The sequence below is a fragment of the Ovis canadensis genome, chromosome 8 (assembly GCF_042477335.2).
Source record: "Ovis canadensis isolate MfBH-ARS-UI-01 breed Bighorn chromosome 8, ARS-UI_OviCan_v2, whole genome shotgun sequence".
Taxonomy (NCBI): Eukaryota; Metazoa; Chordata; class Mammalia; order Artiodactyla; family Bovidae; genus Ovis; species Ovis canadensis.
In genome coordinates, this window is record NC_091252.1 from 47,277,711 (window position 1) to 47,292,423 (window position 14,713).

General features: G+C 34.8%; 1 protein-coding gene across 1 annotated transcript in view; it reads left to right on the forward strand.

Annotated features, from left to right (window-relative positions):
• Positions 1 to 14,713, forward strand: part of ASCC3 (activating signal cointegrator 1 complex subunit 3) — a 341,814-nt gene that overhangs the window by 129,304 nt on the left and 197,797 nt on the right. Inside the window, exon 11 of the mRNA XM_069599227.1 lies at positions 11,739 to 11,903. Coding sequence (XP_069455328.1) covers positions 11,739 to 11,903 — 165 coding nt within the window. The remainder of the gene's footprint in view (positions 1 to 11,738; positions 11,904 to 14,713) is intronic.

A 14,713-nucleotide genomic window follows, 5' to 3' on the forward strand; every position in this document is an offset into this window, starting at 1 on the left:
TGTTACAAACCTCCATCCATAGTTCATCAGGCACTCTATCAGATCTAGTCCCTTAAATCTACTTTTCATTTCCACTGTATAGTCATAAGGGATTTTATTTAGGTCATACCTGAATGGTCTAGTGATTTTCTCCACTTTCTTCAATTTCAGTCTGTATTTGGCAATAAGGAATTCATGATCTGAGCCACAGTCAGCTCCCAGTCTTGTTTTTCCTGACTGTATAAAGCTTCTCCATCTTTGGCTGCAAAGAATGTAATCAATCTGATTTCACTGTTGACCATCTGGTGATGTCCATGTGTAGTCTTCTCTTGTGTTGCTGGAAGAGAGTGTTTGCTATGACCTGTGCATTCTCTTGGCAGAACTCTATTAGCCTTTGCCCTGCTTCATTGTGTCTTCCAAGGCCAAATTTGCCTGTTACTCCAGGTGTTTCTTGACTTCCTAGTTTTGCATTCCAGTTCCCTATAATGAAAAGGACATCTTTTTTGGGTGTTAGTTCTAGAAAGTCTTGTAGGTCTTCATAGAACCATTCAATTTTAGCTTCTTCAGCATTACTGGTTGGGGCATAGACTTGCATTACTGTGATATTGAATGGTTTACCTTATTGCCTTATCAAGAACTTCATGTCTTTCTGTCTATATGTATTTATTCTAGGATAGAATTTTAGAAGTGAGATTGCTGGACCTAGGGTTTGCTCATTTAAAATTTTGATTGATTTTGCCAAATTGCCATCTTAAATGGGTCCACTCAGTACAGTTCAGTTGCTCAGTCATTTCTGACTCTTTGCGATCCCATGAACCACAGCATGCCAGGCCTCCCTGTCCATCACCAACTCCTGGAGTCCACCCAAACCCATGTCCATCGAGTCGGTGATGTCATCCAGCCATCTCATCCTCTGTCATCCCCTTCTCCTCCTGCCCTCAACTTTCCCAGTATCAGGGTGTTTTCCAATGAGTCAGCTCTTCACATCAGGTGACCAGAGAATTGGAGTTTCAGCTTTAGCATCAGTCCTACCAGTGAACACCCAGGACTGATCTCCTTTAGGGTAGACTGGTTGGATCTCCTTGCAGTCCAAGGGACTCTCAAGAGTCTTCTCTAACACCACAGTTCAAAAGCATCGATTCTTCGGTGCTCAGCTTTCTTCACAGTCCAACTCTCACATCCATACATAACTACTGGAAAAACCATAGCCTTGACTAGACAGAGCTTAGTTGACAAATTAATGTCTCTACTTTTGAATATGCTCTCTATGTTGGTCACAATTCTCCTTCCAAGGAGTAAGCGTCTTTTAATTTCATGGCTGCAATCACTATCTGCAGTGGTTTTGGAGCCCAGAAAAATAAACTCACTAGTTATGGTTAATATCTCCATTAAAAGCTGAATTTATGTGAGTTGATGATATAAACCCAAATACTATATATGAGTAGACTCTTACCACAAGGGAAAAATACAGTTTCATCAATAAGGTGTAAAACATCACTGACAATCAAATAAATATAAATTAAAATACAAAGCTGCTTCTCCATGTTAAGTTAGTAAAGGTAATGATAATGCCCCAGCCAGGCAGAACTACACTGTAATTTCAGCTCTCTGCCATTGTACATAGTGTGGCAAAATCTCTTTTTGGTGATTGATTTGCTTAAAAGAAATCTGTATAGTACAATGAAAAACAGTGTAGTTACCGAATAGAGAATGAATATGGGAGTCCTGGGGCCCTGGGAATTTGACAGATTTAACCAAATCTTCTTCAGTTGCAATGTCATAATTACTTGGGGAGTGTTTTCCTACTGCAGACATCAGTACTCTTTTTTGGTAATTGACATCCTAACTAGTGTGAGGTATTAGGATCATTGTGGTTTTGTTTGCATTGCAAGATGATTAGTGATGTTGAGCACCTTCTCAGTTACCAGATATGGGTTCACAGGAGCCGGCTGGTAGGTATACCATGGCTGCTTCCTGAGGCTTCAGGAGCAGCCCTGCCTTGGGTGGCTGGAGCTAGCAGGAGCTGGGGGTAAGCTGGGGACCTAGGTTAGGAGGCCCTACAGCCTTGGGGTTGGCCTGATGTTAGGGCCTGCAGTTAGGTACTTCTTTTTACTTTCTTCTCCAACTGGAAAGATATTTCTCTCTGTGCTGGGTTTCCTAGGCTTAGAGGACAAGTCATAGGGCTAATGTGAATGTATCTTTCCTACCCTCCTCACTGTGTCTTATTTCTGTGCTTCTCCCGCATGTGGTAATCTCTTACCTGGAATCCTTGGTTTTTGCGAAGCGGTGTTTGTGTGCAGATAATTCTTCCAATTAATGTTTAATGTTTCTGAGGGGAGGGGATGAATGGTAGAAATTCCTGTGGCCCCCCTCCCTTTACTAATCTAACTCCCAGTTATGTTTTCTTTTTTTTCAATTCAGTATTAGGAAAACTTACAGCCAGGTTTTATACTTAATCACATATATTATATTAGCTAATTTTGGGGGTATATTTGCTTTTGTCCTTCTTTATTACTTTCTTAAGCCTTGTTTTTTATTGAATATGAGTTTCTGTTAAACCACTTCAACACCAATAATAAGTAATTTTGTTTGATCTTTTTCTGTGCTGTAAGTTAGTTAGATTGTAGGAAATGTAAGGAAATGGAGGGGAAAAATGCAGAAAAATGTATAATTTCACTCAGTTCTGCACTGTAGTTGTATTGGTGCTGAATGTGTAATTTATACATGTGTAGTTGTGGGCAGATTCAGTGGCAGTTTATTGAACAAGGTTAACTGCCCCCTATTAGTCGACATTTGCATTTCATAGGCTTGTATGAGAGAGAATTTAGACCACTTTTCACTTCTTTGCTGTGTTTTCACCTTGAAGTATAAGCTTCTGAACTTCTTGCCTTTTATCTTTGTGTTCTTAACCATAGAAAAATATCAGAAGACATTGAGTTGAGTGAGTTAATCGCAAAGTTTTGTTAAGAAATTCTCCTTTGGATAACTGTACATTATAATTAAATAGTACACATGTCCTGCCTTTAAAAAAAACACAACAACAAAACAAGAATCCAAATTAAGGAAGTAGATTAACAATAAAAACAACTAATTTCCTTAATTGCGGTCATTTTCAGCAGCTTATGTCCTGCCATAATTTCCTCATAAGATTTTAGAATCTTGTCTTCAAGTGTGTCTCTTCTTTCTGAAATAACAGACTCCAAATGTTTGATTAATTATTCTTGAATTAGTAAAACCTGTTAGTATTGAATGTTTAGAATTAGTTTGAAGAGATTAAATTGGTATTATTTTCGTGTTAGCATTTTTATGAAGAGCTGTAGAATACATTTTGCTTTTTAGCTCAACACATTTGAGGTTTTAGGTTTGGTAGTACAATACGATATTTTAAATATTTCACTTTAGTAAGAAATTGATCCTCAGTCTGAGCTCTTCACAGGTATTAGGAAAGAGGTAATGACTATCAAACTATCAAATATTCAGAGTCATGTGAGAGAGAATGTTTCTCCCCCTTTCAAAGGGCACATATACCTGTTTGATTTAGGGGGGAAAAAAAAACTATAATATAAACCAAGGAAACTCATTCAGTATGGGTCATATCCTCATTGTACAGGACAAGATTTACAACAGGACAGGTTTCTACAACAAGTCAGTCATTGTTCTGTTGTTTAGTTGCTAAGTCGTGTCAGAGTCTCTTGTGACTCCATGGAGTAGCCCACCAGGCTCCTCTGTCCATGAGATTTCTTAGGCAAGAAGATTGGCTTAGGTTGCCATTTTCTTCTCTGCATATTAGTCAGATTCAAGAAATATCTTTTATGAGTGAGCAGAATAGGAATCATTGTAAGTTATATCAGACCCCGGCTCTTTGAGACTTTAATGGAACTAAACTAAATCCTAGGGTATTGTGGACAGCCAGCTAGAATGATGAGATCTAGGTCTTCATGGCTTTTACATATTGCAATATAAACCAATTTTTGTATTTTTCTTTATGTGTAAGTTTTAGGATAATAAAGCACTGTACTCTTTACACACTTATGTTGATGAGGCTATAGTTCAGTATATAAGTTCTGAGATTGTTGGAAAGTGTTTTAAATTGACAAAAAGAACTGCAAATATAATTCTGCTCCAGTTATAAACACATGCAATCTAGAAAGTATTTTTCTTGAATGTTTAATTTTGAGTTATATATTATAGGAGCCTTTTCTCCCTTACTCCAGAACTCCATGCTCTGTTCCTTTGCAAGTATTAGGATTTCTTATTGAATTATACTTTGTTTCTTTATTTAGTAAATGTTTACCTTTGAACTTTTAACTAAAAATAGTATCGTACAGATTTTTTTTTGAACATCAAGATGCCAAAACATATTTCAGATTATATTCCTTATACTTTAGCTTAACCATATCTGTACTTTCAACAAAAATATGCATAAGGATACTTTTGTAGTTGAAGATTCTCCAGTTAACTTTTATATTTTCATTTTATAGTTGAAAGCTGTGATCCTTGACATAAGTATATAGCTAGATACTTCAGAATACTTTGGGCTTTACATGTTTGTGTGTGCACTCAGGCGTGTGAATTGGTGGGAGAGGAGGGAACATAAAAAATGGTAGAAAAGGAAGTAGTTGGAACGAACTGATTTGTTGTAGTGTCCCAAGTGGCAGGTATAATCTCCGGGCTGTCAGGTTCCATTACGGGGGTTGTTGCCATCAATCAGAACTGACATTTGTAAAGCAGAGTTTGGTATAACTGTAATTATATGTGTTTTTACGGAGTTTAAACCGTGTGACATTTTAGATTTTATCCTTAAATTAAAACATTCATATAATTTATAGGCTTGTTGGTTGAGTAAGTATGTGATTATGTATTTTAAAAAGGAAGATAGATTTCCTAAATCCTGCAAACAGTTGCATGGTCTAAGTCTATAGCATTAAAATGTGATTTGTAACAGCTCCAGGCTGTTTTCACACAGAAAATGTATTGATCACACATTCTTGAATATTGTTCTGTAGCCTAGTTAATAGATCCCCAACATTTTCAACTAAATGTACAGTATTTCATCAATTGTAAGACATTTAGAAAATTTTATTTGTTTTTTTTTTCAACTTCCTAGTGACACATGAAATGATGATATAGCTCAAAATCAATAGCTCTTGAGACTTGTTGAAGTAAAGTGATATACTCTTAGATTTTAATGACTGTATTTTAATATTTTACCATTCTGTTTTTAAAAGTCTAATGTAATGAGTTTAAACAATTAAAAATTTTTTCTATAGTCTACCAAAAATTTCAAAATTTAAATATTGTAAAGGTAAGAAAGCATACTTTCATTTTTAAAATTTGTTATATTCCTTTGACTTAACATTTAAAATCTAGTTTTAATTTATAGCCATCTGCCTCAAGGAAAAATACTGCTCCAACAGTCAAAATGTTTTTTAAAAATGTTTAAAATTCAGTAGGATATCAGTGTGACTTGTATAGCTTTAAATAGATATAACAGGATTTGTTAAGCATAAAACTGTATTTAGATATCACAAACATTCTGTCTTAAGCTGGATATGTATTGCTATTAGTGATATAATTTCAAGACTGTTTTTTTTGTATAATGAATTAATTTATTGGAATTAGAAAATTTTATGGACTGGTCTATGTATGGAAAATATGAATATTGAAAAATAAGAATAAATCTTATTTTTAAATAGACATCAACAACAATAACATTAAGGAAATATGGGAATTATGAATAATAGGTGTCTAATTTGTCGTCTTCGTTCAAAAACTTCAATCAAAAACTATGATGTTCAAAAACATTTATAAATATGCCAAAACTTTCTTATCTCTTTGCTTTTAGTGCTTATAGAGGTCTCTGGTTGAGGAGATTGATAAGTGGTCATGAAATTGACATAAATTTAGAAGTTGTCATTTGTATGAAAAAGAAATCCAATCAGTAGGTTGAAGAACTTGGACTTCTATGTAAAAGATATTATATTTGATTCCTTCCTCAGAATGCTTGTGGTGTGCATAGAAAGATTATACAAGAGATGATACGTGACTAATGCATATGAGAAGCACAAAGAACAAATTTTGCTTATTTTTCTTTGTAGCATGCAATATTTTTTTTCTTTCTTTATCTAGCAAACTCTTACTTACCTTTCACCTGTTCAGTTCAGATATCCCTTCTTGCCATTTAATTTTTGTTTTTAATTATAAGTTATATGTAATTATAATAGCATGTATGTGCACAGCTTACTGTTACTGAGTAAAATACATACTCAGAATAGTACAGAAATTGTAAATGAACAGGTTGATAAATTTTCCTAAACTGAATACACTGATATAGGCACCACACTGATCAAAATAGTTTTACCACAGTTCGAAATCTTTCCTCATTTCTCTCCCATTTTGTGTCCTTCTTCCTCTTCAGAGATGACTCCTAGCTTTTCACACCTTATGTTAGTTTCACCTGTTTCAAAACTTCCTATCCATGAAGTTTTATACTGTATAACTGGATTCTTTCACTAACAAGATTTTCAGATTTTTACCGTATTATTGCATATAGCAATAGTTTACTCATTTTTGTTGTGTTGTATAATTGTTTCCTTGTATAACTGTTATAAGTTTTTTTATCTGTATTATTGTTGATGGAAATTTGGCTTCCAATTTTGAAGTATTCTAAATAGTATAGCTATGAAAATTCTAATATACATCTTTAGGTACAAGTACATGTGCATTTCTGTTCAGTACGTAATTCACTAGGAATGGAATTGCTGGTCACAAGGCTTACATGTGTTCATCTCTAGTAGGTAATACCAAGCAGCTTTTCAAAATGGTTGTGTGAGTTTTCATTGCCACCATTGTTTCATGAGAGTTCTAGTTCTTCCACATGCTCTCTAAACACGTGGTATTTTATGTCTTTCATTTAAAAACTTTTTCCTGCAATATTCAACATCCTTTTATGATTAAAAACTCTCCACAAATTGGATATAGAAGGAATTGTCTTCAGCATAATAAAGTCCATATATAACAAACCTATAAGTAACATAATACTCAACAGTGAAAGGCTGAAAACTTTACTGAGGTTGATCTCTCTTTGCTAAGATCAGGACAAGGGTGCAGATTCTCGCTAGTCCTGTTCAACATAGTACTGGAAGTCCTAGCCCGAATAATTAAGCAAGAAAAAGAAATAAAGGTCTTCTGAATCAGAAAAGAAGTAATATGGTCACTGCACATGTGATTTTATATATATAGGAAACCCTAAAGACTCCAGGAAAAATCTTCTGCAACTAAGAAACAACTTCAGTAAAGTTGCAGGATACAAAATCAACATGCAGAAAGCAATTGCATTTCTATACACTAACAACGAACTATCAGAAAAAGAAAGAAATAATCCCATACACAAGAGCATCAAAAAAAATGTAATGCTTAGAAATAAATTTAACCAAGGAAATGAAAGATCTGTACACCAAAAACTGTAAAACACTGAGGAAAGAAATTGAAAAATAAATGAAAATAAATGGAATAAATAAATGAAAAGATAGCTCATGTCTGTCATATATTGAAAGAGTTAATGTCTTTCATACATTGAAAGAGAAAATGTCTGTACTATCTATGCCATCTATGGATTCAATGCATCCCTATCAAAATTCCATTATCATTTTTCACAGATATAGAAAAATGCATTTTAAAGTTAGTATGTAACCACAAAAGACCCAAAGAGTCAAAGCAATCCTGAGAATGGACAAAGCTGAAGGTATCACACTTCCTAACTTTAATCTATACTACAAAACTGTAGTAATCAAAAAGTATGGTACTGGCAGAGAAATAGACACATAGGCCAGTGGAGCAGAAGAGAGACTAGAAATTAACTCACACATATACTATCAACTAATATTTGACAGTTGAGCTGAAAACAATTGGGAAAGAATGATATCTTTGGTAAACTGTATGGGGAAAAGTGGATAGCCATATACAGAGGAATGAAAATGGCCACCTATTTTATATTGCTTACAAAGAATTAAGGGGCTTCCCAGGTGGCACTAGTGATAAAGAAACTGCCTGCCAATGCAAGAGACATAAGAGAGTTTGGTCCTCTTTTCTGCTATTGGGAAGCTCCCTGGGTTGGGAAGATTCTTTGGAGGAGGGCATAGCAACCCACTCCAGTTTTCTTGCCTGGAGAATCCCATGGACAGAGAAGCCTGGTGGGCTCCAGTCTATAGGGTCGCAAAGAATGGAACACGATTGAAGCAATTTAACACAAAAATGGATTAAAGATTTACATATAAGACTTGAAACTGTAAAACTACTACTTCAAGAAAACATAGAGAAAAAATCTCTTTGACATTGATCTTGGGAATGATTATTGGATATGACATCAAAAACCCATGAAACAAAAGTGAAAATAAGCTTCTACACAGCAAAAGAAATAGCAGAATGAAAAGGTTACCTGTAGGAGAAGACGTTAGCAAGCCATCTATCTGAAAAGAACTCAATATCCACACAACTCAAAAGCAAAACACACACATGACACAAAAGCCAAACCAAAAACAAAAACAACAATAAAGGGACAGAGGACTAGAATAGACATTTTTCCAAAGAAGGCATGCAAATGACCCCCAGGACAGTAAAAGATGTTTGACTTCACTAATCAGCAGGGAAATGCAAGTCATAATCACAATGCGATATCCCCTTACAACGGTGAGATTGACTTGTTATCAAAAAAGACAAGAGAGGACAAATATGGGCGAGGATGTGGCGAAAAGGGATCTTTTGTGCACTATTGTAAGTTGCTGTTGTAAACTGGGAATGTAAATGTGTACTGCCACTATGGAAACACTTTGAAGTTCTCCCAAAAAAGTTAAAAATATAACTACCGTATGATGCAGCCGTTCTACTTATGGGTATATATCAGAAGGAATTGAAGTCATTATCTTGAAGAGAGATTGCTCTCTGATGTTCTTTGCAGCTTTATTCACAATAGCTAAGATATGGAGACAACCCTAAGTGTTCACCAAGAAATGAATGGACCAAAAAAAAAATGTGGCATATATGTAGAATAGAATATTATTCAGCCGTAAAAAATGGAAATTCAGCCTTTTCCCACAATAAGAATGGACCTTGAGATCATTATGTTAAAGTGAAATAAGTCAAAAAAAGAAAAGACAAATACTGTTATGTTCTCACTTATATATGGGGGAAGAAAAGCCAAACTCAGGAAGGAAACAGAGAGTACAATGTTGGTTGCCAGGAACTTAGGCATAAAGGAAATGGGAAAATGTTGGTCAAAGTGTACAGACTTCTAGATATAAGATGAATGTGTTCTGGGGATCTGATGTACAGTGCAGTGAGTATAATTAACATTCCTGTGTTATATCCTTGAAAGTTGTTAAGAGAGCAGATCTTAAATATTATCACCACACACACTGAAACACGAAAGTAATATGAAGTGAGGGGAAGAAAGTGTTAACTAACCTCATTGTGGTAATGGTTTTACAATATGTATGTGTATCAAATCATCACATTGTGCACTTTAAATCTGTATATGTTACATGTCAGAAATAACACAATAGACAAAAAAGGGAAGGAGAGATAAAGTGATTTCCCCTGGGTCACAATGTTTTAAAAGGCAAAAGATTATGTTTATGTTAGTTTCCAGATGAAGTGGCTCTAGCGAGTCTTAGGTCTTTTGGTTTAGCTGTCAAATGGATGGAGCATTTTAAATTGAATATACCAAATTGTTGACACAATAGTGGTTGTATAGCATCTCAACTGTGCCGTTTTACCAGTGGTTAGGCTAAAACTGGAACAGTTTGGAATAATGATTTTTATACTCCTAAAGGAATAAAGTACATGTATTGAGAGAAATTTGAGTTGACAGTAAAAATATTGACAGTTAACCCATGCCCTAATACAAGAGCAGATGGAAATGTCTTGCATGAGTTCCAATTCATTAAGCAAATGTGACACTTTATTTTCTAGCCATTTTTGTTCAGGGAATTAGAGTAATGAAATGGTAATATAAATGAAGTCATTTCTCACTGTGCTGAAAGTATAGAAAACAAAATGCTAAAATGGATTTTTAAGGTTTGGTGGTGTAGTTTTCTTATATTTGAAAATGTTTATTTTAAAATTTAGTTGTTACCACATTATTAGCTTTGTAGTATACTTTGTAGCTTTCTTAACATTTATGAATTGTAAGCTTATTTTATATTTTAATGTAACATGAATTTACAGTTTAGAAGAATTGTTGCTTTTGGAAACACATGGGCATATTTTTTAGGATTTTTAGTTAAAGAGTTGTTAGTGAGTGATCCCTGAGCATATTTGTAAGATATATCTTGGATTGTTTTAAATTGTCATTTTTCAAAGTGGAAGTTATGTTTAAATTATTGGAATATAAAAGATGTTAATTAATGCATAGTGAATGTCTCAAACCATTTTAGATCTTAAAATTCATTATACATCTGTTTATACTTAATTCCAGTAGCATATTTTTTTTCAATGTAGCATTTGATGTGGCTTCAATATTACCATTTAACTTTAGCAAATTAACTAAGTAGCTTCATAGTATTTTACACCTTAGATATGAATGCCTTAATCTATTTCATTATAGTTTGCCAGTTAATGTTATATTGAAATACAGATGCTAAATTTTGTGGTTGATATAGTTTATTTCAAAGTGATCGTGGTATCTCTAATAATGCAACAGATTATACTGACAAACTTGGACTGTACATTTATTAAGAAGTGTCTGTGATTTGCAGTCTAAGAAAAGAAGATTACCATTCCTGTAAGCAGCTTCAAAACAGACATGAGAGTTATAACACAACAAAAATGTTGAACAATCTGACTCCCATCTCATTTAACTTCTTCACGAAATAGTTGAATTTTGATTATCATCAGGCTCTATAATCTGATATACTGGCTAAGATAAACTTCACTTTTTGACTTGTTACCTCACATGTTAAATATATAATAGTGTAATATTACCATAGTAGGAGGTTTATTAAACTTATCTTTTTCTCTGCCATAGTATGCTTTTAGAGGACACAAGCAATTCAATATGTAGAAAGCAAATAGATTTATACTCACAGCTCACTTCAAATGGTCTCTTCTAAGAACTTAACATAAATACCCTGTTCTCGCCTTCTGCTCTAGGTACCCTGGATCTCCGGTGACTCATTGTTTTTATTGCTGTTATGTGCCGGTTATGCTGTAATACATGTATTGTTTTTTTAGAATAAAGTGCTGCATATACTAGTTGATATTAAAGGGGGTAGTTTTTTAAAACTGTGTATCAGTAGTCAAGTTTCTTCCAAATCTGGAGAAGTATAAACAGGTGACTGACCATACCAGAGTAGATTCCTGGTATCCTTTTCATTTTTCCTTTTAATGCTTTGTTCACTTGTTTTTATACCTTTTCAAATGAAAGCCATTATCAGTACACACTTGTTTAAAAACAGTGTCATTTGTTTTTTTTTTTTTACATTGTAAGATACATTTTAAATATGCTTGTGTAATCTGTACACTTTACAGTGCAATTTACTGACAGACTACCTTCACTGAGTTTTAAAGAACTGCTTAATATCACAACTTATAGAGAAGTGACTGTTGTGTGTAGGGAATCAGATAACATTTTGGGTATCTCTAACACCTTTTATTTGATCTGTATATAAGTGGTCAATCATATTTCTTTTTGAATGACAGTGAAAATTTAAGTAATATATGATCTTTTTCCTCTTTTAAATTTATCTTTTCTTGTGTTATAGATGCTTGTGACCACACCAGAAAAATGGGATGTAGTAACACGAAAGAGTGTTGGGGACGTAGCTCTTTCCCAAATTGTAAAGCTCCTTATTCTTGATGAAGTCCATTTACTGCATGAAGATAGAGGACCAGTATTAGAAAGCATAGTGGCACGAACTTTACGGCAGGTAAGAGGAAGTTATATGTATGCTTATTTTGAGGGGTAAGTTTTTAAACTTAAATCTAGCATTCAAAGAAATATTAATATGTGTTGTGTATGAGGAAAAAGATAATTTAGTGTGGATAAACCTGTAGGTATTTCATTTTTATGTCAAAAGTACCTGATTGTTCTTCCTTCCAAGTCTTATTTTATTGAAGTCTCTTTAAATTAACCATAATAAATACAGGAAAACTTCTAAACTTGTGTTTGGATCTATTATTGACTAAGCAATATTATACTTGATCTTAGCCAAAAGACCAAGGAGTAGTTGGACTAAACAATATTAACATAATGGTAGAACATAGGAAAATGTTAGTGATTCATCCACTTTTCTCCATGCCCAAACTCTCCCCACTGAAAAGGGAGTGAGAACCCTCTGACTGCCAAGGTCCAGCTTGTGGATTAATCAGCAGTCACATCCACTCACCCCTGATAACTCGGTTGGTAAAGAATCTGCCTGCAATGCAGGAGATCCCAGTTCGATTCCTGGGTCAGAAAGATCCCCCAGAGAAAGAGTAGGCTACCCACTCCAGTATTCTTGGACTTCCCTAGTGGCTCAGCTGGTAAAGAATCCACCTGCAATGTGGGAAACTTGGGTTCCAACCCTGGGTTGGTAAGATCCCCTGAAAAAGGGAAAGGCTACCCACTCCAGTATTCTGGCCTGGAGAATGCCATGGACTATATAGTCCATGAGGTCTCAGAGTCGAACACAACTGAGTGATTTCACTTCCACATCCACTCAGTGACCTCTTACAGCACAGGATCTAGTCACTTGCCATCTTCTTTATTCTAAATATTTACCCTGGGAAAAAAGCACTTCCTTGTCAGTATCACCTAAGTCTCTGCATGTCGTCCCTGTCTCTCCGCTGACTTCTAGTCCTGTCCAAACACAGTTGGTATTTCTACTTTGATATTCCAAAAACATCGCTTGCTAAACATGTCAGAAACTCTGTTGTTTCTCCCATATATTTATATAAGGCATCATAATTCACTCAGTTCTCAAGCCCAAATTCATTGTGTGGGAGTCACCTTAACACTTTGCCTTAACACTCTGCCTTACCCCAGTAACTAGTTAAACATCAGTTCTTTTACATTTCCTATCTTGAATAGCTGTCATCTAGATCTAGTTATGGGAATTTAAATTTAAAAAGGGAGTACAGAACTTATGAAGTTTATGTTGCATTTTTAAATATTTTAAAATAATGTTTTTTAATATGGTAAATATACCATAAAATACTGGAGTGGATTGCCATTTCCTTCTCCAGGGGATCTTCCCGACCCAGGGATCAGTCTCCAAAGATAACATGTAAGATAAAAAGAATCTTTTTTTATCTTTATCTCCAAAAAGATACAATGTAAGAATAATAGAAATTATTTGTCGCACATAAAATAAGCTTAGATGTCCTTTGTAATTAAAAGGTTATTGTAAACTAATAAATATTTGTTGTTCAGCCACTAAGTCATGTCCCACTCTTTGTAAACCCATGAACTGTAGCACATCAGGCTCCTTTGTCCTTCACTATCTCCCAGAGTTTGCTCAAATTCTTGTCCGCTGAGTCAGTGATGCTACCTAACCATCTCATCCAATGCCGCCCTCTTCTTTTGCTTTCAGTCTATCCCAATGACTCAGCTCTTCGCATCAGGTGGCCAAAGTATTGGAGCTTCAGCATCAGTCCTTCCAGTGATTATTCAGGACTGATTTCCTTTAGGATTGACTGGTTTGCTGTCCAAGGAACTCTCCAGAGTCTTGCTGTCCAAGGGACTCTCCAGAGTCTTCTCCAGCACCACAATTCGAAAGCATCAAATCTTCAGCATTCAGCCTTTATGGTCCAACTCTTACATCCATACATAGCTTTGACTGTATGGATCTTGGCTGGCAAAGTGACGTCTATACTTTTTAATATGCTGTCTAGATTTCTCATAGCTTTCCTTCCAAGGAGTAAGCATCTTTTAATTTCATGGCTGCAGTCACCATCTGCAGTGATTTTGGAACCCAAGAAAATAGAGTCTGTCACTGTTTCAGTTGTTTCCCCATCTGTATGCCATGAAGTAAGGGGACCAGATGCCATGGCCTTAGTTTTTTGAATGTTGAGTTTCAAGCCAGCCTTTTCACCAAGACTCTTTCATCAAGTCTCTTTAGTTCCTCTTCATCTTCTGCCATTAGAGTGGCAGGACCATCTGCATATCTGAGGTTGTTGATAGTCAGTAAGAAATATGTTTTTTGAAAATTTGGAAAAAGCACTTTATAGTAGAAATAAAAATACTGAAAATCATAAAAAAGAAGCTTAAAAAGAATCCAAATTAACTTGAGATGTTCCTCTTCCATTAGATTGGCAAAACTGAAAAAGAATGTAATTTGAAAACTCTCACTAAACTATGTTTTTCCTTCTAGAGGTCTAACCTATAGAAATAATAGCACAGAAACATAGATATAGTAACACCAGTATTCACTGATGCTTTCTTGTTAATGCAAAATATGTTGGAAACAACCCAAATATTCAACAAAAGAAAATATGATTAAACAAATCCTATTACAGTCATCAAATAAAATGCTACTTTGCAGTCTTTTAATAAGAATGAGGCAGAGTTAGAAGAACCAGACTTAAAAGATATCCAGGTTATATTCTTCATTGAAAAGGCAAGCTGGGTCCTATATATAGCACAATCCCAGGGGGAAAAAAGAAAGCAATATATTTATATTCTCATTTACTGAACATTTGTTAACTACCTGCTGTGTGCCACCTTCATGGTTCTAGGTGTTGTGGATGTAGTTAACAA